This window comes from Pseudorasbora parva, chromosome 10, assembly GCF_024679245.1.
Source record: "Pseudorasbora parva isolate DD20220531a chromosome 10, ASM2467924v1, whole genome shotgun sequence".
NCBI lineage: Eukaryota > Metazoa > Chordata > Actinopteri > Cypriniformes > Gobionidae > Pseudorasbora > Pseudorasbora parva.
The window spans coordinates 48,309,449-48,336,071 of NC_090181.1; the positions used below are offsets into that span (position 1 = coordinate 48,309,449).

The 26,623-nt window shown below is 40.5% G+C and overlaps 2 protein-coding genes across 3 annotated transcripts in view; both read left to right on the forward strand.

Moving 5' to 3' along the window:
• dph6 (diphthamine biosynthesis 6) overlaps positions 1-3,256 on the forward strand; it is a 228,992-nt gene extending 225,736 nt beyond the window's left edge. Inside the window, exon 15 of the mRNA XM_067456290.1 lies at positions 2,860-3,256. Within this exon, the coding sequence (XP_067312391.1) occupies positions 2,860-2,978 (119 nt within the window). The 3' untranslated portion in view covers positions 2,979-3,256. The remainder of the gene's footprint in view (positions 1-2,859) is intronic.
• A 7,600-nt stretch (positions 3,257-10,856) lies between these two features.
• The window catches only part of LOC137091662 (serine/threonine-protein kinase Nek9), a 47,591-nt gene continuing 31,824 nt past the window's right edge, over positions 10,857-26,623 (forward strand). For both annotated transcript variants that reach the window (XM_067456288.1, XM_067456289.1), the window contains exons 1-11: positions 10,857-11,263; positions 14,067-14,244; positions 14,972-15,027; positions 15,102-15,172; positions 17,870-17,975; positions 20,981-21,112; positions 21,733-21,843; positions 21,982-22,046; positions 22,853-22,903; positions 23,010-23,202; positions 25,864-26,008. In XM_067456288.1, the coding sequence (XP_067312389.1) occupies positions 11,078-11,263; positions 14,067-14,244; positions 14,972-15,027; positions 15,102-15,172; positions 17,870-17,975; positions 20,981-21,112; positions 21,733-21,843; positions 21,982-22,046; positions 22,853-22,903; positions 23,010-23,202; positions 25,864-26,008 (1,294 nt within the window). In that variant the 5' untranslated portion in view covers positions 10,857-11,077. The remainder of the gene's footprint in view (positions 11,264-14,066; positions 14,245-14,971; positions 15,028-15,101; positions 15,173-17,869; positions 17,976-20,980; positions 21,113-21,732; positions 21,844-21,981; positions 22,047-22,852; positions 22,904-23,009; positions 23,203-25,863; positions 26,009-26,623) is intronic.

Consider the following 26,623-nt stretch of genomic DNA (forward strand, 5'->3'; position numbering starts at 1 on the left):
AGCAGCAGGACGTCCGTCTCTGTGGTATGGACTGTATTTAGTGGCCTGTCAACATTTGTGTGTGTTTACTCGCAGTTTATGAGGACATGATTCGGTTTATGGACTATTGTATGCGACTAAACCTTAGCAGGAGCAAGCTAAACGGTTTTGCACGTCAGACTAGTGTAACGTTATACAGAGAACAGCAATGGAGTCCGTTAGCGCATTTGAATGACGAAGCACGCGATCGTGTCGTTTACTGATGTTTACTCACGCGACGATAGCCGACAGCACAGACATCTGAAGCAGTTTAACTCACCGGCTGCTTCCAAAGCAGGACCGAACCTTTATCGCTGGGACCGCTCCGTCAGAAACACACTTCTTTGGTATGATTTGGTGAAGTCCTGACAGCAGTGACCGTGGAGATCCACTTTGAGACGCGACTGAAGCGATGTTGTGAAGCTTCCCGTCATTTCTGCGTTCAAATCGGTTCAAATGCAGCGCTGCCTTCCCAGAATGCTGTGCTGAAGCGCTGAAGTCGCTCGACGTCACCCATAGGAATAAAGTGGAGCGCGGCGCGGACTATAACGACAGAAGTGTTCACGGACGACTGGATCTGCAGCTGAGAGTGTGTATGGGCGTGCGTTTCCTCTCTCGCTCTAGTCACGCGCACACACACCCTACCGGGAGAAGAGCCCGTACGGCCCATACAAGGACCTTCCGCTCTATTAACGTCAAGCCGACCCATACTCGAAAAAAACTCTCCGAAACTTGTGAGAAACCGGAAGGAGTATTTTTGACACAGAAATACTCCATCAAACGTCCAACATTAGTTTTTGAAACTTTGTCTATGTTTAGGATGGGAATCCAAGTCTTTAACAGAGGAAAGCTCAGTGTGCAGGAAACAGCATTTCACCGCCCCTTTAAAGTGCATCTATCCATCATAAAAGTGTTCCACATGGCTCCAGGGGTTAATAAAGGCCTTCTAAAGTGAATTCATGCGTTTGTATAAGAAAAAGAACCATATTTAAAACTTCACAATCTGTATTCTCTAACTTCCGCTAACTGTGGTCCGCACTTTCACGAGAGACTGGCTCTCCAGCGTATGACGGAAGACGCTCCGGTGGGAATATGCTGATTCTCGCGAAAGCCAAGTTTTGTTTTGCTCGATCCTCTGCTCTTCCACGCTCGTCACCGGAAACGTGTGCTGCGCCTGCGTCCTACATCTGAAAGAAGAATGTCACACACACCTGGGACGGCTTGAGGGGGAGTAAATAATGGAGTCGTTTGATAAATATACACACTGTATTACATATTCATTATATTTGTACTCAGCCTGTTCTTCTGTATTTAATGTGTTATTTATATAATAAATAGATAATAAAAGATAATAAATCCATCATCGTGTTTGACAGCCACTGTTAAAAAACTGTTTAATAAATAAATATGTCAAAAAATTACTAAAAAACGGCCTTATGTGCAGTTTAAATCTTTGTATAGCATTTATTTGAGTGTTGATTATTAAAGGAAGTTTATTTTCAGTTGAGTTTTGTGCATTACTAGAAAAGTAAAAATGATTGTCTCGTTTTGGGGAAAAATAACTCAAAATGAAGAGAGTTTTTGCTTAAAATAAGATAAATAATCTGCCAATGGGGTGAGAAAAATAATCTTAATTCAAACAGAAAACAAGATTATTTTTCTCACCCCATTGGCAGATTATTTATCTTATTTTAAGCAAAAACTCTCTTCATTTTGAGTTATTTTTCCCCAAAGCAAGACAATAATTTGTACTTGTCTAGTAAATGTTTAGTAATGTAAGAAGTTTTAGATATTTTGACTAGAAACAAGACAAAAATACTGAGTAAGAAGAGCATTTTTTGCAGTGCAGTGATCATAGTTTTGAGTGAGGAACAGGCCGAGGTGTGTGTGTGTGTGTGTGTGTGTGTGTGTGTGTGTGTGTGTGTGTGAGTGTGTCTGTGTGTGTGTGAGCCTGTTTATGTGGTTTATGAGGACACAAATTTGTATAACTACATGGGTATTACACTGGTATTACACTATAAATGTGGTTTATGAGGACATATCAAATGTCCTCATAATTCAAATGGCCTTAAAAACACACTAAATGATGATTTTTTGAAAAAGTAAAAATGCAGAATGTTTCCTGTGATGGGTAGGTTTAGGGGCTGTGTGTGTGTGTGTGTGTGTGTGTGTGTGTGTGTGTGTGTGTGTGTGTGTGTGTGTGTGTGTGTGTGTGTGTGTGTGTGTGTGTGTGTGTGTGTGTGTGTGTGTGTGTGTGTGATGGGTAGGTTTAGGGGCAGTGTAAGGGGATAGGAAATACGCTTTGTACAGTATAAAACCAATACGCCTATGGAGAGTCCCTGTAAACCACATAGACCAACGTGTGTGTGTGTGTGTGTGTGTGTGTGTGTGTGTGTGTGTGTGTGTGTGTGTGTGTGTGTGTGTGTGTGTGTGTGTGTGTGTGTGTGTGTGTGTGTGTTGAATGTTTGTCCAGCTAGAGCGCCTCATTCTCAGAGCTGTATCAGGTGACGCTATTCATTTGTTGACTGCCATGGACATGAGAATAGCGTCTGAATTCCCTCCTGCGCTTACAGACCTCCCGATCAATCCTGCTCGAGCCTCTACAAGCTGCTAATCTGTTGCAAATGGCTAACTAAAGATTTTTTGCTCCTCTGTGTATTTGCACACGCGTGTTTAGTAACACGCTGACCATATGTCCATCCGCAGACCTACAAGCTGTCGAGGATTTGAGCGGGTCAATATTTTAGGAATGTGCTCGAAGGGTTAATTGCGGCCTGGGCAGGATTGACTGAGCACTTAGGACGTGCTTTAAGGGTGACCTTTGTGCTCTTGTGTCCGCAGGGCTGGAGCTGCGCCTGAGTGGCCGTCCCAAAAAATCTGGTCCTGCTGTGATTCTGGTTCCGGTTGAAGATCTTCCGGATCGCGTCCTCCTGCACGTCTCCTGCTGGCTCAGTGTGTAGAGGAGAATCGTGGATTTTTTGGGGGCCTGAGCATCCAGGAGAACCCTCTTCACTGCAAAAATGCTCTTCTTACTCAGTATTTTTATCTTGTTTTTTAGTCAAAATATCTAAATATTCTTACATTAAGAAAAATGTTCTAGACAAGTAAAAATAATCTTGTTTTCTGTTTGAATTAAGATTATTTTTCTCACCCCATTGGCAGATTATTTATCTTATTTTAAGCAAAAACTCTCTTCATTTAGAGTTATTTTCCCCAAAACAAGACAATTACTTTTGCTTGTCTAGTAAATGTTTCTTAATGTAAGAATTTTTAGATGTTTGGACTAGAAACAAGACAAAAATACTGAGTAAGAAGAGCATTTTTTTGCAGTGTGGGAATTGCTCAGTTTATTATTCTTTTTATATATTTCCTAAATGTTCACTGATAATGTTAATAAAGCTTTTTGCACAAAAACTAAGACTTATTTTATATATAAAAATATATGTTATATACACAAAGTGAATAACTCTTTAACACATGTAGGTAATAACACTGATGATCTCTTCCTCACGGCTCCTGTTAGTGGGTGGGATATATTAGGCAGCAAGTGAACATTTAGTCCTCAGAGTTGATGTGTGTGAAGCAGGAGAAATGGGCAAGCGTAAGGATTTGAGCGAGTTTGGCCAGATTGTGACGGCTAGACGACTGGGTCAGAGCATCTCCAGAACTGGACCACGGAGCAATGGAGGAAAGAAGGCGGCCTGGTCTGAGGAATCACGTGTTCTTTTATATCACGTGGATGGCCGGGTGTGTGTGTGTGTGTGTGGCTTACCTGGGGAACACATGGCCCCAGGATGCACTATGGGAAGAAGGCGAGCCGGCGGAGGCAGTGTGATGCTTTGGCCAATGTTCTGCTGGGGCAGTGTGTGTAAAAGAGTGTTTAGAGTACAGTTTGTATTCAGTGGAGTGTGTCGCCCTCATGTGGCCGGTGTCAGCTTGTTAATCTCTGTGGAAATATATAACATATGAGATAATACTTAATGTTTATGATCAAAGCAATGCAATGATGATTGACAAATGAACAAATAAACCTGATGATCATGTTTAATGCTCGTGATTTTTATAATAAATGATGATGGCTAATCAAGTTATGCTCAGTTGAAATAATAATAAAGTTATTCTTGCGTTGCTTGATAAACTCATAAAATAAAGACACTGAAGCACGAGCTGAAGGACTATTACACGAAAAGACTTGCTGGATAAGAGTCTGAACTCTCACTCTGCAGGAGATGGTGTGTGACAGATCATGTTGATCATTTAAAGGCTTTTAGAAATGTGCATATCGAATATGATACAGCATGCTTTAAAGGGTTGATGATATCCCAGAGGTTATTAACATCTATAGTTTGAGCTATATTCATCTGCAAGTGTGTCAGTTGTAATCAGATCGTGTCTGATGGTGTAAATTGACTGGAAGCACATGATCCTGTTTGCTCTTATTTCTCTCCGTCAGAATGAGTGCTCATCTGATCATATTCTGACAGCTCATTCAGTCCAGTAATATGAGTTGTGCTGTAATGTATATGGACAGTATGAAGTGTGAGCTGATGTACAGCCGTCGAGACATTACCACGACATGACACACACACGATGACATCTAAAACACACACTCAAAGAGATTCAAAGCCATTCTCTGTCAAAACCGCATGAAACGTTCCTATTTGGGGTCAGTGATTGTTATTTAGGGTTAATTGTCCTAACCCTAAACCTCTATATTGAATCCCTGCCTATCTTTTGATCTGACCCCTCTTTTCTTTTCTACACATGTTTAATTCTGCAGCTGCGTTCTGGAACATTTTGCATTTTGTAATATGTGGAGAAACCTATAAATAAAGTAAAAAACAAACAAACACATGAAACAACTTTGATGGCGTGACCATGAAGTGCAGACCATTTGGTTCTTTATTGGAAACTACTGTGTGTGTACATACATATGAAAAGTATGTATGTTTTTGTGCTCAAAATGTATATAATGAGTGAATAGTGAGGGTTTTTTTTTTTTTACTTGTGTTTCTCAAGAAGTGAAAATAAGGCAGATGTGTCTAGAGTCATTTCAGGATGTTTGCTGTCACTTTAAATGATCCGAATGCATCTCTGACAAAGGGTCTTCTTGTAAAAGAAAGTGTTTCTGTGGCTCAATTTACCCCATGTTAGGGGTAAGTTGATCCGAGTCAGTGGGTAAGTTGCACCATCTAGGTGTAAACGGACCATCTGACTGAATCTGAATCACACCCATGTGAGATTACAAAGCTAATTTACCCCTTGTAAAAACACCTTCAATAATCATATTTGCTTTTGAAATTGTAATATTTCTATTCTTGAAGTTAACGTCAAACAACATAAAAACAACCAAATGATGCTGACAATTTCAATTTCTTTAATTGTTTGCCTTTCTGAAACAATGTGTTGAACCCCAAAGTTGCAACCTTCCCAAAAACAGACTGAACTGAGTTTGAGTAATATTAAATACAAATAAAAACTGAATAAATTAATGAACGTCTTTCCTGTAGCTCAATGAGTAGAGCATGGCGCTAGCAACGCCAAGGTCATGGGTTCGATTCCCAGGGAAAGCAAGAATTGACAAAAATGTATATTGTGTACCTTGAATGCAATGTAAGTCGCTTTGGATAAAAGCGTCTGCCAAATGCATAAATGTAAATGAATGTCCTTGAAACTAACAAACATATTAGTCAAAGGGTTCTTTTGGCAGCATGGCAGTTTTACTGCAGTTTTGAACATGTTAAAACACTGGCTCAATTTACCCCACCGCATTTGGCTCACTTTGCCCCATAGCTGCCATTTTGGACTAAACTAGCTAGTTTACCAATTCAGGCTAACATTAAGCTGAAATATTTGCATGGTTTTATACATTACTAAATCATCAATATGGATCATACAAATTTTAGACCTGGACAGATTTGTGTTACATCCGTTATGCCAAAAAAGTTACTAAAAAGTTAAACGTTTCCTTCCATTTCCCAGCATACACAGCATACACGTGCTTCTCATTTTTACAGTCTGGCAGAAATGACAGCTGGTTCCAAAAGATATGGTCATGTGACAATAAAACTGTACAGTTGCCAATGTGTGTGTGTGTGGGGGGGGGGGGGGTACCCACTGGCTCATCTTACCCCACGCCCCAACACCATGAATTCAGTTTCCAAACCATGTTTTTGTCTTATCCTGAATCCCCACGGTACACTTATAATCAGCGTTTATGTCCGGACTATTTTAGTCCTGTTCAGGTCTCAGAGGAGGAGCACAGTACTTGCGTGATCCGCCATAGCAGAGAGAAGTAGATCCGGCTGTTTGTTAAACGGATAGTTAACTCAAAAATGAACTTGTGATGTTTATCTGCTTACCGCAAGTGCATCCAACATGTAGTTGTGTTTGTTTCTTCAGTAGAACACAAATGAAGATTTGTAACTTCAATATGATAATGATCATTATTGGGGTGACCCCTAATAGTCGAAGATTCGATGCATCGATATGCGGAGCCAGATTCGACCACCGTTCTCACAGTCGAATCTTCGCGGGTGTTATTAAACGAGGATCAGACGCGGCGCTGAGCTTTGCGTCCGGTGTGCAACCCCATTAAGGGCACGCTGCACATTTAAAATTCGAGCACATCGTTTCCACACCGGTGGCGGCATTCAGCGCCTGTCCGCGGCGACTCAGGATGTTGTTTAAAATCCTGCCGCGCCACAGAGTGCCATTTCAAGGTTTTGTATTAAATTTATATTATATTTCCCATTTCAATGTACTGATTTCACCCTGTGCTATAAGATACACTCATTGTGCAGCTCTTCTGTCAGAAGTCGATTCAAAATTGAGCTTGCGTGTATATAATGTGTGTGTCTGGTGTGAGATACCCGAGACACGGCGCAGAGCTTCAGTCCGGTGTGAGAACCTGAGACACGGCGCTGAGCTTCAGTCCGGTGTGAGATCCCTGAGACACGGCGCTGAGCTTCAGTCCGGTGTGAGATCCCTGAGACGCGGCACTGAGCTTCAGTCCGGTGTGAGATCCTGAGACACGGCGCTGAGCTTCAGTCCGGTGTGAGATCCCTGAGACGCGGCACTGAGCTTCAGTCCGGTGTGAGATCCTGAGACGCGGCGCTGAGCTTCAGTCCGGTGTGAGATCCTGAGACGCGGCGCTGAGCTTCAGTCCGGTGTGAGATCCTGAGACGCGGCGCTGAGCTTCAGTCCGGTGTGAGATCCTGAGACACGGCGCTGAGCTTCAGTCCGGTGTGAGATCCCTGAGACGCGGCACTGAGCTTTAGTCCGGTGTGAGATCCTGAGACACGGCGCTGAGCTTCAGTCCGGTGTGAGATCCCTGAGACGCGGCACTGAGCTTCAGTCCGGTGTGAGATCCTGAGACACGGCGCTGAGCTTCAGTCAGGTGTGAGATCCCTGAGACGCGGCGCTGAGCTTCAGTCCGGTGTGAGATCCTGAGACACGGCGCTGAGCTTCAGTCCGGTGTGAGATCCCTGAGACACGGCGCTGAGCTTCAGTCCGGTGTGAGATCCCTGAGACACGGCGCTGAGCTTCAGTCCGGTGTGAGATCCTGAGACACGGCGCTGAGCTTCAGTCCGGTGTGAGATCCTGAGACACGGCGCTGAGCTTCAGTCCGGTGTGAGATCCCTGAGACACGGCGCTGAACTTCAGTCCGGTGTGACATCCCTGAGACACGGCGCTGAGCTTCAGTCCGGTGTGAGATCCTGAGACACGGCGCTGAGCTTCAGTCCGGTGTGAGATCCTGAGACACGGCGCTGAGCTTCAGTCTGGTGTGAGATCCTGAGACATGGCGCTGAGCTTCAGTCCGGTTTGAGATCCTGAGACACGGCGCTGAGCTTCAGTCCGGTGTGAGATCCCTGAGACACGGCGCTGAGCTTCAGTCCGGTGTGAGATCCTGAGACACGGCGCTGAGTTTCAGTCCGGTGTGAGATCCTGAGACACGGCGCTGAGCTTCAGTCCGGTGTGAGATCCTGAGACACGGCGCTGAGCTTCAGTCCGGTGTGAGATCCCTGAGACACGGCGCTGAGCTTCAGTCCGGTGTGAGATCCTGAGACACGGCGCTGAGCTTCAGTCCGGTGTGAGATCCCTGAGACACGGCGCTGAGCTTCAGTCCGGTGTGAGATCCTGAGACACGGCGCTGAGCTTCAGTCCGGTGTGAGATCCTGAGACACGACGCTGAGCTTCAGTCCGGTGTGAGATCCCTGAGTCACGGCGCTGAGCTTCAGTCCGGTGTGAGATCCTGAGACACGGCGCTGAGCTTCAGTCCGGTGTGAGATCCCTGAGACACGGCGCTGAGCTTCAGTCCGGTGTGAGATCCCTGAGACACGGCGCTGAGCTTCAGTCCGGTGTGCAACCCCCTTTAGGCTCAATCAGCTTAAGAACGTGCATATAAACACACTCAGTGTTCGTTTCCTCTCTAGGCAGGTATTTTTTAGGTTTATTTATCAAATTTTTATTTTATATATTTGTGTGATGTTCTGTGTTTCGATCGCGAGAGAGATTCGACAATTCTAATTTGAATGTGTAAATCCTTCTCCTCCCCACCTCCTCACTCTTCAATCCTCGTCTCCTCACTCCTCCTTTCTCACTTCCTCAGTCCTCCATCACCTCCTCACTCTTCAATCCTCGTCTCCTCACTCCTCCTTTCTCACTTCCTCAGTCCTCCATCACCTCCTCACTCTTCAATCCTCGTCTCCTCACTCCTCCTTTCTCACTTCCTCAGTCCTCCATCACCTTCTCACTCTTCAATCCTCGTCTCCTCACTCCTCCTTCCTCACCTCCTCAGTCCTCCATCACCTCCTCACTCTTCAATCCTCGTCTCCTCACTCCTCCTTTCTCACCTCCTCAGTCCTCCATCACCCCCTCACTCTTTAATCCTCGTCTCCTCACTCCTCCTTTCTCACCTCCTCAGTCCTAGATCACCTCCTCACTCTTCAATCCTCGTCTCCTCACTCCTCCTTCCTCACCTTTTCAGTCCTCCATCACCTCCTCACTCTTTAATCCTCGTCTCCTCTCTCCTCCTTCCTCACCTCCTCAGTCCCCTATCACCTCCTCACTCTTCAATCCTCGTCTCCTCTCTCCTCCTTCCTCACCTCCTCAGTCCCCTATCACCTCCTCACTCTTCAATCCTCGTCTCCTCTCTCCTCCTTCCTCACCTCCTCAGTCCCCTATCACCTCCTCACTCTTCAATCCTCACCTCCTCCCTCATCCATCCTCGCCTCTTCAATCCTCACCTCCTCACTCCCCCATCCTCACCTCCTCAATCGCCTCCTCACTCCTCCACCTTCACCTCATCAATCCTCCTTCCTCACCTCACTCCTCCATCCTCAACTCCTCACTTCTTTATTCATCCTACCTTGCCTCCTCACTCCTCCTTCCTGGTCTCATCACTCCTCCTTCCTCACCTCCTCACTCCTCCATTCTCGCCTCTTCCCTCCTCCTTCCTCTGCTCCTCCCTCTTCCTTCCTCGCCTCGTCACTCCTCCATCCTCACCTCCTCACTCCTCCATTCTTGCCTCCTCACTCCTCCTTCCTCATCTCCTCACTCCTCACCTCCTCATTCCTCCTTTCTCGCCTCCTCACTCCATCCTCGCTTCCTCACTCCTCCATCCTCGCCTCCTCAATCCTCCTTCCTTGCCTCCTCACTTCTCCATCCTCTCCTCCTCAATCCTCGCCTTCTTTCCCCCATCCTTGGCTCCTCACTCTTCTTTCCTCGCCTCCTCACTCTTCTTTCCTCGCCTTCTCACTCATCCATCTTCACCTCCTCACTCCTCCATTCTTGCCTCCTCACTCCTCAATCCTCGCCTCCTCACTCTTCCTTCCTCGCCTCCTCACTCCACCTTCCTCCCCTCCACACTCCTTCTTCCTCGCCTCCTCACTCCTCCATCCATGGTTCGATAAGAGATTTGAGATGTCTATTGGTTTCCAGTTCATAGGACGGAGGATGGAGGAGCGAGAAAACAAGGAGGGCTATTAAGAAGCACCCCATGGCTTCCACAAAATTAAACCAGAAACCAAGGGTAACGTGAGTATGATGCCATTGATAGGCTGTCGAGTCCTAGTTAAAATAGCTTATTTCTCGGGGTCTAAACATTCGTGGAAACATTTGGGAGAATGAAAGTACAAAATTCAACAAAATATATAACATTGTTTTAGTGTTTTTTGGATATTTTAACCAAAAAATCATACATACTGTATGATTTTATATATATATATATATATATATATATATATATATATATATATATATATATATATATATATATATATATATATATATATATATACATATATAATCATACAGTACATATATATATATATATATATATATATATATATATATATATATATATATATAATCATACAGTACAATGTACATATTAATGTATTAATATGTACATTATATATTTTGTATATATATATATAATGCTAAAAGGCACAGTATATATATATATATATATATATATATATATATATATATATATATATATATATATATATATATATATATATATATATATATATATATATATATATATATAGCCTATTTAGTTATATAACGTTTTTATTCTTGGCAAGAGTTTGTTAAGCTTATATTCTTTTTTAAGCTTATTATAACTACTAAAAACAAGTTTTTTTTTCGCGTGTATTATTAAATATTCAAATCTTGATTTGATGATGGCGCTATATTTTGAAATAAAAGCCCGTAAGTAGCTGTGATAACCGAGTCACTTCCGGTTCCTGTCTGTTGTTTGATTCCTGTGTCGACTCTCAAAGAGTCATTCGATTCGCCTGGTGTGTATACGTGCTTGTTCAAAACAAACGAATGAATCGATTCTCTTTCGGAAATGACTCCCAGCAGCAACTTCGTCTTGTGTAGTTCAGTTCGGAAAAGAAGAAACGGGCCATGAAAGTGGTTTAATCTCATGTAAAGCCGAGAAGTGTCTGTTTATGAGTGTGTTTTGAGGCGATCTGTGAGGTGAACTGAAGCAGGCCCAGAGCAAACGCGCGTGATTGCGAGTCGTGTTGAGTTGAGTGTGTGTAAGATGTCTCTGGAGGAGTATGAGAGGCATTACGCCTCTTTAAACTCAGAGACTGGGTGCGAATCAGTCAGTGGAAGATCGTCAACATCTGGAGCTTTCGCTGGAGAAGAGGAGAAACTGCATTACATTCCCATTCGCGTACTGGGAAAGGGCGCTTTTGGAGAAGCGACTCTGTACAGACGCACTGAGGTGAGCCGCTCTGAATGTGATATAAACACACACATATGTATAGTCTGCATACATAACTTATATGCATTAATCTACTCCGATTCCGCAGGAATTAGGAGCAAACGTCTCTGAACTCTGCTTTGATTGGTGGATTGGGTATTCCAGCCACGCCCACTGATACACTTAAATATATATATATATATATAAAGTTATATAGTTACAAATTTAACGATCAGACGCGGACAGTACTGTAGTATTTTTACTTTTTATTCAAGTATATACTTTATCTGTGTTTTTCTTTGGAAAACTTTTACTTCACTACATTCCAAAGCATAATATATATTGTCATAGTTTTTACTGCACTACATTTCATAAATAAAAGTTGTTGTTTTCTTACCTTTAATACTTAATTATTACTTCTTTTTTTTTTTTTTTTTTTACTAAACTTACTCAAGTAAAACTTTGAATTAATTTTACTTGAGTAAAAGTGTACAGTTCTAAATTTATTTAAGTATTAAATGATATTCAATATGAAACGCAGTGCAGTAAAAAGTACAATGTTAAGTTTTGGAAAGTTGTGAAGTAAAAGGTTTCCAAAGAAGAACACCGATAAAGTGCATAAACTTGAAAAACAAGATTACTTGGAAAGTAAAAATACTTCAATACTGTTGCTTACAGTTTTTTTTTAATGATTGTGATATTTTTGTTACGTTGTATTAACTCGTTGTAATAGTTACTTACTGTTACAAATTGTTTTTTAAATGGAAAAGTTCATTTATGTAAAATATTGTTAATTTTTATAAAATAAAATAAGTACACTTAAAGGCATTTCACATCTACAAGACATAGTGGCCATTAATAACAAATGTATTATAAAAGCAAATTAAATTAAAATTATCCAGTATTTTACAGAAATATTGGGATTAAATAAAGGCACAATATGTACGATTTTGGATTTAAAATACCCAAAACCACTAGAACAATGTTATATATTTTATTGACTTGTGTACATTATCCCAAATGTTTAATAAATAAGAAATAAGCGATTTTAACCAGGCCTGTGTGTGTTCATCCGCTTGTTAAGTCGTGACGTAAGGCATTTCTGGATCCAAGCCTCAGCTCGTGTCACTTGAGAATGAAGCCTGTTTATGAGAGCGATTTATTCATATTAAACATCAAACATTTACAAAAGTTAAACATTTTAAGTACTTATTTTCTACACAACAGTATCTGTGCTCACATATACATTAATATTTAAACAACTAATACATTAATACATAAAATACAACTAATACATTAATATTTAAACGATTTATAAAGATGAATCGCTGTCTGGCCATCTGGAATTTTGGCATTGAGAAAAATGTTATGATCATAACTGTTTTGTAGTATTACGCGACATTGTGTGTGTATATTAGCTCCGTTTGTTGTTGTTTTTCTTGTGGTATGAGAGAGCGCTGGACCCCGAAGCGCTGCCGTGTGAAGTCAGACTTAAAGGGTTAGTTCAGCCTGTAGTGTAAACTGTATGATTAATTCCTCCTGTGGTTGGCCAGCCGTCAGACCTCCGCTCATCTTCACACACAGATGAAGATATTAGTGTTGAAATCCGATGGCTCAGAAAGGCCTTCATTGACACCAATGTCATTTCCTCTCTCAAGACCCATAAAGGCACTAAAGACGTCGTTACAAAGCCCATCTCACTACAGCGGCTCTACAATCATTGATGAAGAGGCCAGAATAGAGTTAGTGCGCAAAAAAAACAACCAAATAGCGACCTATATAGCGATGGCCGATAACAAAGATTCGAACCGAATGAGTGAACTTTCAATTCTGAGTGAACTAACTCTTCATCAACTGGATACCTGCTCAAGTTCACCAAAGACGCTTTAAATGAGTACTTCAGCGCTGGGAAGATGAATCCGTATTTAATATGGGTCATCAATGCAGTAGAAATGTGAAATTATTTTTTATTTGGTGATTTCTAGACATCATTTCTAGACAGAAAATGTCTCATGGGGATGAAAGACTACAATTCCCAGAATGCTTCGCTGCCCTGTGAGACCACTCCCAAAGCCACCGCTACTGGATTACTGGATCACTTTCCCTCCGCGTTCATCTTCATAAAATCAGTTCAGTTAGAGAACAGACAGTTCAGTTAAAAACTGAAGGTGTGTGTTCAATATAATGTGAGTGAGCCGAGCGAGAGTCACGGCACAAACACTGCAGTCAGATTACACTCATCGTGATGAATGAGCTCCAGTGAAGAGGGCTGAGGTAAACACGACCGCGCTCGTGGCATAGATTCACAGCACGTGTTCAGTCTGGGCCGTGTTCAGTTCATGCCTTTGGAAGCTTAACTTTCAGAGGAATTAATCTGAGAAGTTAAAACACTTTCATTGCTGTCAGCATAGCTCCGTTTAAATGAGTGCCTGAGGCTGAGCTGAGCTGTGAGTGTGATCTCCATCCTCATGCGCGGGTCAAACATGAGGAAATGGCTCCCTCTGCTGGCTGTAGTCTTCAGCCTCTGGCCAAAAAAATATCGTCAATTTGCGTCATCGGAGGAATTTTTCCAAGAATAAAATGCATAAATCTCTCGTCTCTGGGGGATATGAGGGAGGAAAGCATAATCATTTGAATATACTCCAGGGTTTCTACTGATACAAAGCCATATGGAGTAACCCTTTAATATAAGGTGTGTTTTATTAGAGCGGTGAGCAGCTGTTTGGATCATGGAGGACATGTGTTTGAGCATGTGACTAAAGCCCAGGCGGACAGGTTGAGACTGGCCTGATGGTTTGGTGTGTGTGTGTGTGTGTGTCTGCAGGATAACTCTCTGGTGGTGTGGAAGGAGATCGACCTGAACTGCCAGTCGGACAAGAAGCGCCGAGACGTGATGAACGAGATCAGCATCCTGTCCATCCTTCAGCACCACAACATCATTGCTTACTTCAACCACTTCATGGACAAAAACACGCTGCTGATCGAGCTGGAGTACTGCAACGGTACCACACACACACACACATGTTTGTTTTTGTGAAATGTGGGGACATTCCATAGGCGTAATGGTTTTTATACTGTACAAACTGTACTTTCTATCCCCTTACACTGCCCCTAAACCTACCCATCACACACACACACACACACACACACACACACACACACACACACACACACACACACAGCCCCTAAACCTACCCATCACACACACACACACACACACACACACACACACACACACACACACACACACACACACTGCCCCTAAACCTACCCATCACAGGAAACATTCTGCATTTTTACTTTCTCAAAAAAACATCATTTAGTATGTTTTTAAGGCCATTTGAATTATGAGGACATTTGATATGTCCTCATAAACCACATTTATAGTGTAATACCAGTGTAATACCCATGTAGTTATACAAATTTGTGTCCTCATAAACCACATAAACAGGCTCACACACACACACACACACACACACACACACACACACTGCCCCTAAACCTACCCATCACAGGAAACATTCTGCATTTTTACTTTCTCATAAAAACTCCTCCTGTGTGATTTATAAGCCTTTTGTAAAGTGGGGCCATGGGTAATGTCCTCATATTTCACCCTCTCCTTGTAACACCATGTCATTATACACATTTGTGTCCTGATATTTCACAAACACACACACACACACACGACTGAATGTGTGACTGAATCCTGCTCTCAATGTGTTTGTGCAGGTGGAAACCTTTACGACAAGATCAACCAGCAGAAAGGAGCTCTGTTCAGAGAGGAGGTGAGCTGGCGGTACACACACCTGCCATGCGGAGTCATATCTGCTTCTCATCTGCTCTCCTCTTGTGTCCGCAGGTGGTGGTGTGGTATTTATATCAGATCGCTGCAGCTGTTGCTCATATTCATAAAGCCGGCGTCCTCCACAGGTAAACACACGAGTCCTCTGGCCAAATGTAGTATGCCTGGTTCAGATTACACGATATTAGCCCGTGTTTAGCATGATCCGTTTGACGTAAGGTGTCGTAGGGATTCGTAAACGACAATGGACGTCATCTCGTATAGTGTGTCAGAGACTGCGTCCGAAATCTGGGAAATGCTGCCTTCGGAGGACACATTTCAAGGCAGAGGGCGTTAAGTAGGGCTGAAAAATGCGATATGCAATACCTTAATAATGTGATATTTGATGTGCGATACGATATTGCTATTAGTGTGTAAAATCTATTTAAATTATATATTTTTTAAATATTTTAAAACTGAGAATTATATTATTTATGTATTTCAGTCTTTCTGGGAAAGTGGCCAGCTGTGTTTTAGCAAAAGTTGATGTCACAAATCTGACGATATAATTTTAACATCAGTGGAAACAAACAAAAAATGTAATGCAAATATTTAAATACCAAAAACTCTTTGCTTGACTTAGTAATATCAATATATAGTTGATATATACTTTATATAGTATATCTCAACCTAAAAACTGAACATCAAGAACATAAACAAAGACTCCTGAACTAGGGGTGGACGATTATTTTTGTTAATTTCATTTGTCTTTATTAAAAGTAACTAAAGAAAACCTAAAAGCAGTAGTCTTCACATGAACTAAATATACACTGATACATTATAAAGCTGCGAAGGCTATTCAGCCCAGAGCTCAGAGGGGTTTCCTCCTGTTCTTCTGGTGTTTGACAGACAGCGGCAGCTTTACTGTCACTTTTTCAAGACCATTTTGACATAACTGTGTGTATTTGACAGTTCAAGTGTGTAACAAGACACGAAACAGAACTCATTTTATGTAAGGGCTAATGTCCACCAGCCGGTTGTTATCGCAGAATAAACCCCTCCAGAGCGATCAGGACCCCGAGGCGAAGCGGAGCGTCACTCTGAAGGGGTTTATTCTGAGATAACAACCGGCTGGGTGGACATTATCCCGCTTATTACACGACTACTAGTCTCAAATAAATTACACACTAAATATTGTCTGGAGATTAAATATTTTATTAGCTCTTACGCAAAGCTTCCGCGAAGAAAAACAGCTCCAACCTGCTTTAAGCCTTTATCTATCGCTGCTAAATGTTGAGAATGAATGCTGAAAGGGTTAGTTCAGCCAAAGATGAAACCAAGCCTATGATTTACTCACCCTCAGGTCATTATAGGTGTTTATGACATTCTTCTGTCAGACAAATACAATCAGAGTTATATTTAAAAAGTCCAGGCTAACGTTAATCCCAGCAGTAGTTGGAGCTGTTTCTGAAGTCCATTAAATGCAGCTGTCCGTCAAATAACGTGCTCCACACGACTCCGATGGGTCAATAGAGCCTTCTGATTCCAGTCGATGCGTTTGTGGAAGAAAAATATCTTTTTCATTTTTTTTTAAAGTTTAAAATTTTATATTCAAAACGTTATAAAGGAAACCTGCCTTGAAGTCTTCCAGTGTAACCCACGGCTGTTTAAGCCACAAGATGGCGCCAGCGTTAAGCACAGAAGTAGAACCGGTCGAGATAACTCGCAGTACCCGGATGAGCGGTGTGTGTTATCTGGGAATAACATGGAATGCGCGATTGACCAATCAGAATCAAGTATTTCACAGAGCCGTGTAATAACTCTTTTTAACATCAAGCAAGTCACATAATTAACAGTCGGGTGCCCAGTCGATTCTCTGCTGTATGTGTCGACCTAAAATGTCCACTTTACTCAGATATTGTGTGTTGTTGTGATATGCATATTGCGATATGTACATTTGCAATTTTCGATAATTTCGCTATATTGCACAGCCCTAGCATTAAAGGTGAACTATGTAGTATTTTTGCAGTAAAATATCCAAAAACCACTAGGCCGGTGTTATATATTTTGTTCAGGTGAGTACCTACAATATCCCAGATGTTTCCAACTATTTGTAAATTGTGAGAAAATTGCTATTTTAACTGAGGACCGGGACGTGTCAGCATTGCATTTGAGGGAGTCGCCTGTCAATTGCGTCATATCTGCGTTACCCTCGGTTTCATCTTTTATTTGGCAGGAGCGCTTTACTCTTAGCAGTGTGAACAAGTGAACGCACGGAGTAACGTCATAACATCGTTTTAAACACACTTAAATGTATCTAATATGATAAACAGAGCTCCATTACCTCAAAATCATAACCGGAAGAGCGGATCTGTGCAGGCGCCCGGCGACTGTGTCCCGTCCCGTCATAATAAAAGTCCCGGTATTTGCGAGGCGGGTATTTGTTTAACAATCGCTCCAGCAGCTTTGCTCAGGTCCAGAACACTCGGTCCTGCTCTGCTTTAGACTACAGTAACGTTAATAACCGCATGCATGAACGTGATTTCTGCCCGAGTCCTATTTTCCACCGGCTGTGATGAGAAGACCACATCTCCCAAGATGCTGCGCTCACACTTTGCGTTATTAAACTACGCATTTGTTTTGAATAGGCGCCCTCCAGTGGACGGAAAGTTCCATAGTGCACCTTTAAGCCATATTTGAGACTAATTTGGACGGTCACGCTAAAAGTGTGTGGTTTCAATAAGGGGATTTTAAGGCTTTGTGTCAGGGGGAAGTAATGTAACGACTGCAAATTTTTCTTGTTTCTGACCCTGTTTTGATGTGACTAGCGTGTATTGTGTTTAAAGGGACATCAAAACGCTGAACATCTTCCTCACCAAAACCGACCTGATCAAGCTGGGCGATTATGGGCTGGCCAAGAAGCTGGACTCGCAGTACTCCATGGCTGAAACCGTGAGTTTTGAGGGTTTATTTTATTATGTTGTCATTATTGGTCGACCTGAACAGCCGTGAGCTCTTGGTGAATGACATGGTCTTATTTATTTTTTGTCTGAGTTTTTAAATAATAGAAACGTTTTTATTTTTATATTTTCCAGTTTCATTTAGTTGTTTTTGTCAGTTGTATTAGGGGCCAAGCACCGAACGTGCATATACACCTATTATATCTGTTTAGAACCGTATGGTAAAGAGTTGTGAAATTTGGCACACTGATAGAGGACAGTCAGAGCTGACATCACAGCAAATTTGGAGTCTCTAACTCAATCCCTCTAGTCTAGCGCCACCAACTGTCCAAAACTTTGCACATGTTTGTGCTAATATCTTTTGAACTGTTAGGGTTAGAAACAAAAATCTTTGTTCCTCTGATTTCTTGGCTCAAGACGGTTAACTCATCCTAGATGGTTCGTCCGATTTTCAGCAAAATTGTCTCAAATCATCTACAGACCATACTGGCCAACAGTTATTAAAAACGTTTTGATAAACCCAACAGTTCTTGCAAACAATTTGCACGGCAAATTGGATGCGAGGCTATATCTCCACAGTACTTTAGCGTATTGAGAGAACATTTGGTACATTTCATCACAAGCATGACCTGAGGCTATATATAGTGTTTCGGCACAGTGCCACCTACTGGTCAGGAGATATGGAAAATTGCTGTCTTTTGCTTATAACTTCTGAATTGTTTGCCCAAAAATCATTAAACCTGTCTCTTTTTATTCAGTGCAGCATACCGAGCCCATATCGACCATGGATGTAGTGTCATTTAAAGCTCCACTGTGTGATATTTTCCCCCATCTAGCGGTGTAAAGGTTTATGACCATCCAGTGAATATTAGTTTCTGTTCCTCTCAATTCTGATTTCGTTTTAACTCCTACGGTGGCCGATTTAGTCCAAGATTAACACGGCAATCCCCCTTTTCACATTCGACACGGTGCCATCGAGTGTTAAACGCGAAAGGCGAAGCTTGAATTTACGGGTATGTCCCTCTTTGGCTACTGTACTTTCAAGATGGAGGAGTAACATGGCGGCCGGCAGTCGAACCCCTCACCCGTATGTGTTTTCAACGGCATATTATAAACTTACGAGAATACTTTATTACTAAAAAGAAGTAAATATACATTAATGAGCACATATATTTTTGAAAGAACTAAGTGTTTTTAGCTAAGAATAAACTAAAAAAGTTACACAGTGTAGCTTTTAAAAAAATATATATATATGATAATAGTTTTTGATTATTTTGCCAATTTTACCAATAATGCCATATTCAGTCGAGCTTACAGTCAATGTAAAACTACTTTTTCAAACTCCTAGACCATTTTCACTGACCTTGGCTTAGATCATCTGCAGACCATGCCAGCTGGAAGTTATTAAAAGCTTTTTGATTGACCAAACTTTTATCAAATAAGGGATCAACAAAACAAAGATTTGAAGGAATGATGCCAAGCTGATTTTGAGACTGTATCTCTGCAATGCTTTGCTATATTGACACCATGCCACCTCACACTGACCACACCATAATAATTTAATAACAGCACCACCTATTGGTCAAATAATTTAATAACAGCACCACCTATTGGTCAAAAGTGATAAGCAATTATATTACATGTTTGTATTTGCCACGTGAATATGTTGCAGGTAACATTAACTAACAATGACACATACTTCTAAAGTGTTTATTAGTCTTAATATTAATTTGTAAACAGTCGAATGCTGTATCTGTTAATATTATTTAATGGACATGAGCGGACATGAACTAACAATCACCAGCTGTAATGGTGATCAAGATTCATAAATACTGTAGTGAATATATGGCTCCGTGTTAAGTTTACTAATGTTAACTAATGAGTTCAGGGGTCGACATTAACGCTTGTCAGGGACAAGTGCATTTTTTGAAGGGTCGAGTGAAAGAGAACACTTTTCACTTGCCCAACGAACAAGCGGATTAAAACACCAATAACAAAAAATAACTAGCGATTCACCAAAAAGCAAGAATGATTATTAATTTAGTGTAAGTGGCGATTGATAGTGGATAATAGTATAATATATATTATACGCTTGTTGACGCTTCGCAGCCTCTCGAGGAGAAATCACAACACACTGCGCTAAACATTCACAATGTGCAGTTTTTATATTTATCTGACAGCTCCATAAACAATGAATTAACATTTAGTCACTTATATTTTATAAGCAATATTGACTGTTTTTGTTCTATTTTAGCAGCAAAAATATTTCCAAACAGCAGAACCGTAACGCATCTCACAGCAACAGTGTGTGTTACTGAATGATTCAACGTTTGGATGAATCGTTTGGATGAATCGACTCAATGACTCGCTCATTAAGACTCATCTGCTGCCACCTAAGGGTGGTTTAGTTTCCTGTTTAAACACACTTTCCAACATTTATTATTTGTTAATCAAAAATACAAATCTCATAACATTATTTAATACAGTTGAAATTTTCAGTGTAAATTATTTAATTTGATTGGTTACAGCCCTATAGTGTCTTAGTTTAATTTAATGTGTAGATCAAATGGAAGAATATAATATGAAACCTAAAGCATAGCCTATATATAATAAGATTAGGGGGTAAATGCTCTTTATAAAAGGTAAAAATAGAACAAATATGCAGATTTAAATTTATCAAAGCTGAATGAACACTGGTGAGAATATTGCTGCACAAAAACAAAAGAAATCAAATTTTTTACTCGTACAATTCAATCGGTCATTTACTTGTCTAAGCACATGAACATGCTTAATATCGAGCCCTGTTCTTATTGTAACGTGTTATTTGTTTAGCATATCATGTGACCATTAAGCAACATCACATAACCGTGAATATGTCGATAATTGAGTGAAATATGCGTTTAAAACACTGACATGTATTGTGTAGGTTTGTCATGTGTGAAACATCTCCCTCCACTTGTGTTTTCTCTCGATGTAATGATTTCTTTTGTTCATTAGTGTGTTGGGACTCCATACTACATGTCTCCTGAGCTGTGTCAAGGAGTCAAGTACAACTTTAAATCCGACATCTGGGCCATGGGCTGTGTCTTATTTGAGCTGCTGACCCTCACCAGGACCTTTGATGCCACGGTACTCATCTGAAACGTTTATTCACACACACACATTCGTTAGGCTGAAAACCACTCGGTGACATGATGATGATGATGATGATGATGATGATGATGATGTGTTGCCAGTTACTTTGAAAAAGTTATCTGATTACTGATTACTCATTTAAAAAGTAACTTAGTTACTTTACAGATTACTTGATTTTTAAAGTAACTAAGATTACAAGTTACTTTATTAGTTACATTCAGCAGTTTCTGACAACACCACTGCCGCCTCGACACAGAAATGACGGCCGTTTCTGCCAACACTCGCTTTATTGGAAGTGTATTTTTAACAGTAATGTATCTCCTGACATTTTAAGTTGAAATTAAAACGGATTTCCTGAAAAAATACTCTCCCCGAGACACAAGAAGAAAGCATAAATATATTTGTTTATTTTTTTTACTAAGGAAAAAGACTAAAATAGTAGCTCACAGTGACTTTGATAAGTAACTTTAATCTGATTACTGGTTTGGAAATAGTAACGCGTTAGATTACTCGTTATTGGAAAAAAGTAATCAGATTAGAGTAACGCGTTACTAAATAAATAAGTTACTGGCATCAATGATGATGATGATGATGATGATGATGATGTTTCCCAGAATGCTCTGAACCTGTGTGTGAAGATCGTGCAGGGCAACTGGACAATGGAGATAAACTCAGACGTTTACACGCCTGACCTCATCAAGATGGTGTACGAGTGTTTGGATCAGGTAGCTTTCACGCTCACTGTGCCTGTCAATCATACCTGTAGTGGTGATGTCATATTAATGCGCGTGTGTGTGTGTGTGTGTGTGTGTGTGTGTGTGTGTGTGTGTGTGTGTGTGTGTGTGTGTGTGTGGATATTAAAGGACCCAGAGAAAAGGCCGACAGCAGAGCAGATTTTAGAGCGGCCCGTTGTCTCTCGAGTGAGAGCGTGAGTCACATTTCACCCTCAAATCATTTCACGCACCCCGTGACTTTCTGTTGAGGATTTTCTTATTATTCCCATTACTCTTAAATGTGATATTTATTTTATATATGTATTCATTTATTGTTATATTATTTATTTAACCAGGCAAGTTACTTAAGAACAAGTTTGAACAGCTTGGCAGGTTGAAAAACAGACATTGTTTTTATCTATTTATAAGAATTGTGTTTGACACATTTTATTAATTATATTTCATTAATTATTTTTTTATTATTTGTATAAATATTTTATTGATGTATTTTAATTGACATATTTCTTTATATATTGTGTTATTTTAATATTTAATTAATTTTTTTTTTGTTTGTTAATTCTATTTTTATTTGTATTATATTCATTTAGTTCAATTGATTTTTTTTAAATGTTTAAACTATATATATATATATATATATATAGTATTTTTGTGTATTTTAATATCTTGCTTTTTATTTATAAAATTTTCTTTATTTATAACTTATTTATTTAGTTTAATTTATTTTTAAAAATTATATTTTTTATATTATATTTATTTATTTAATGTTTTATTTATTGTAATTTGTTTGTGTATTTTATATTTTTATTTAAATTGTATTTGGTTTAATTACATTTATTTATTATATATTTGTATTTTTTTCTTCATATTTTTACAAAAGAAAATTATTTGTTAATTATATTTTTATTTATAAAGTATTTATTTATTTAAAGTTGTGTTTATTGTCGTTTGGTATTCTTTTGAGCTGAGTTTTGCAGTGAATGACGATGGTGTCTGTGTTCAGAGAGCTGGAGGAGAGGGTCGCGATGCTTAATTCATCCATCAGGAAACCCAAGTAGGTGACCTGTGATTATTTCCCAGCATCCCCTGCTGTTTCTGGAGCTGCAGTGTTGTTTGTGTCATGTTTGTGTGTGTGTGTGTGTTTGTGTGTGTGTTCTCAGGCTGAGCACCGCGACGGAGACGTCTGTGGCTGTGGTGACGACCCGCTCGCGAGAGGTTTATTTCTGGGGCGGTGGAAAGTTTACTCCGCAGAAGCTGGACATGTTTAAAGGCGGCAGCAGCGCTCAGCACGTCTGCGCCGGAGAAACACACTTCGCAGTGGTTACTGTGGAGAAGGAGCTCTACACTTGGGCCGTAAGCATCCTCTAAACCCAGTACTTCAGCGCTGGGAAGATGAATCTGTCTGGGTCATTAATGCAGTAGAAATGTGAAAAAAAAATTTATTTGGTGATTTCTAGACGTAAATGTCTCATGGGGATGAAAGACTACAATCCCCAGAATGCTCCGCTGCCCTGTGAGGCCATTCCCAAAACCACCGCTACTGGATCACTGATCACTTTCCCACCGCGTTCATCTTCATAAAATCAGTTCAGTTAGAGAACAGACACTACAATTAAAAACTGAAGGTGTGTGTTCGATATAATGTGAGTGAGCCGAGCGAGAGTCACGGCACAAACACTGCAGTCAGATTACACTCATCGTGATGAATGAGCTCTAGTGATGAGGGCTGAGGTAAACACGACCGCGCTCATGGCATAGATTCACAGCTCGTGTTCAGTCTGGGGCGTGTTCAGTTCATGCCTTTGGAAGCTGTACTTTCAGAGGAATTAATCTGAGAAGTTAAAACACTTTCATTGCTGTCAGCATAGCTCCGTTTAAATGAGTGCCTGAGGCTGTGAGTGTGATCTCCATCCTCATGCGCGGGTCAAACATACGGAAATGGCTCCCTCTGCTGGCTGTAGTCTTTAGCCTCCGGCCAAAAAATCCTCAGATTATGCAAATGACAATATTTGCGTCATCGGAGGAATTTTTCCAGAAATAAAATGCATAAATCTCTCGCTCAGGGGGATATGAGGAGGGGAAGCACAATCATATCGCTGAAGTAACCCTTTAATTTAGGATCAATTAATCTGTAGTATATAGCTTACGGTACATAATACGAAAAAATGTGTTTGTTTTAGCACTATTTTAAATGCTTTTTGGGTCAAATTATATGTGCTTGAATTCATTAATATTCACTTGTGTGTGCTTGTATAAGTATCATTATTCATTAAAAATATTAGGATGCTAAGTCCTAATATGATGCATAAGTTTAATTTAAACTTATATTAAAAATTTCACAATTAAAGAAATCTAGTGTTTGATCATATCTAAATATTTATTAAAATGCAGGACTGTTTTTGAGCAAATAGATTTAGATACATGTATATTTATTAAAGAACCATAAGGCACCTACTGGGTAATGGCATTACAAATTAACATTATTATTTTATAAGCAACAAAATTACTCTAATACACCTCTTTGAATTGGAATTCTCTATTTTAACCTTAATTAATACACAAATTGTAATATAAATTCAGACCGATCACACACTAACACTAACACACTGTCATGAGGAAAGAGTCCAGCAGAACGCGCGTTCGCCGTGCTCAGAGGTTAACCGGGCTGAGTGAGAATATGCCGGTGTGTGTCAGCTCGCTTCCGGTCGGAGAGGAGAGCGCAGCTGATATCGATACTGTAAAAACTGAGAATCGTATCGTTTCAGATATTCCAGTATCGATATATATCGAAATATCAATATTTTTGACAACACTATAATGAACATGTTTAGACAGATGCAAATGTTGGGGGCGTTCATATTAATAATGATCCCCAACGCTTGTGTCACAGTTGGGTTTATATTGAGAAGCGCTTTTTTCCCCTTTGTGTTTTTGATTTATGAGATTTACATCAGAAGGAGGAGGCGATAGTGTTTGAGACTCACAGTGTGTGATGTCCATGTACTGAACTCTTATTAATCCACCATGGCATGGTTAATTACATTTTTCATTCTAGGACACCTTTAATTACTCTGCTGTAATAAGTCTCTGACTCAAATGCAGTTCAGCTTTATTCCTCAAAGGTGGCGATGTCTGATACACAATTATGGCGTGAGGTTTCATAATTACCGCAGACATAAAACAAGAATCATCAGCAAATCTTCAATTAAAGGACAACTCCGGTGAAAAATGAACCTAGGGGTAATTACCACCATGGCAAATAGATCGTTTGCATGAAATGAATGGCTATTTTGAGCCTGTGTTAGTGGTATTAACTAGCGGTTTAATTTTACTCATTCTATCCCCCATACACTAGTGTTATAAACTAATCTGTTGTTAGCGATATAACTCTTTACATTTGATTTTCATGAAAACGCATCCCAGAGAACGGTCTACTCGCTAACCATCTGTTAATTACCCCGAGGGTCATTTCTCACCGGAGCTGTCCTTTAATAATAAACTATATAGAAACTGTAATAGTATTTCAATAATGCTAAAAGAACTTCCTATCCCATTTATTCAAAATTTAGAGAATTCAGCAGATTGACCCCCACAGCTCAGGTGTCTGGTGCATGCTGGGAATGAAGAGTGTTTCCAGCTGATCTCTGGTGTGTGTGTGTGTGTGTGTGCCCTTGTTTATATTACATTGTGGGGACAAATGTCCCCATAAGGATAGTAAAACCTGAGATGACCTACATTGTGGGAACCAGCCAGCAGTCCTCACTTTTCAAAAGGCTTATAAATCATACAGGATGAGTTTTTTAAAAGTAAAAATGCAGAATGTTTCCTGTGATGGGTAGGTTTAGGGGCTGGGGCAGTGTAGGGGGATCACAAATCACAAAGATAGTGAACCGTGTGTGTGTGTGTGTGTGTGTGTGTGTGTGTGTGTGTGTGTGTGTGTGTGTGTGTGTGTGTGTGTGTGTGTGTGTGTGTGTGTGTGTGTGTGTGTGTGTGTGTGTGTGTGTGTGTGTGCAGAGTGTTCAGGGAGGAGCAAAGATGGTGGGTCAGTTGGGTCATGGAGACCAGGCCTCGTATCGCCAGCCGCGGCGCGTGGAGCGACTGCAGGGCAAAGCCATCAGACAGGTGTCCTGCGGAGCCGACTTCACTGCCTGCGTCACCGGTAAGAGGAACACACACACACACACACACACACGCTCACACGCTCAGACTATCACACACACACACATACACACACTCTCACATACACACTCACACACACACACACACACACACACTCACACACACACACACATTTGCATTTGCATCTGCCATGTAAGTGTTCAGATCGAATATTCCCCAGTAAATGTCATATGTCGTTGAAAAAGTGACGGAGGCGAATGACGTCAACTCAGGTGGACACAAACTGCGATCAGAATAAAAGTCTAGTTTAACTTCACACATTATATATCACTGTTGTACTGTAGAGTTTAGATACGTCTCAATATAGTAATAATTCTAACACTAATGTTATAAAAATAAATTAGCAACATTTCATTTTTTTAAGGTATAAATAAAAAAAATTCTTCCATGTTTTAATTTGAACAATAGCGTAGAATAAAGCTAAGTTATAAAGTGCAGCACTTTGTTTGACAAAACGTTTGTTTAAAGGTGCACTATGCAACTTTCCTTCCACTTGAGGGCGCCTATTCTAAACAAAGGCGTAGTTTGAAGACGCCAAGTGTGAGCAGCATCTTGGGACATGTGGTCTTCATCTCACAGCCGGTGGAAAATAGGA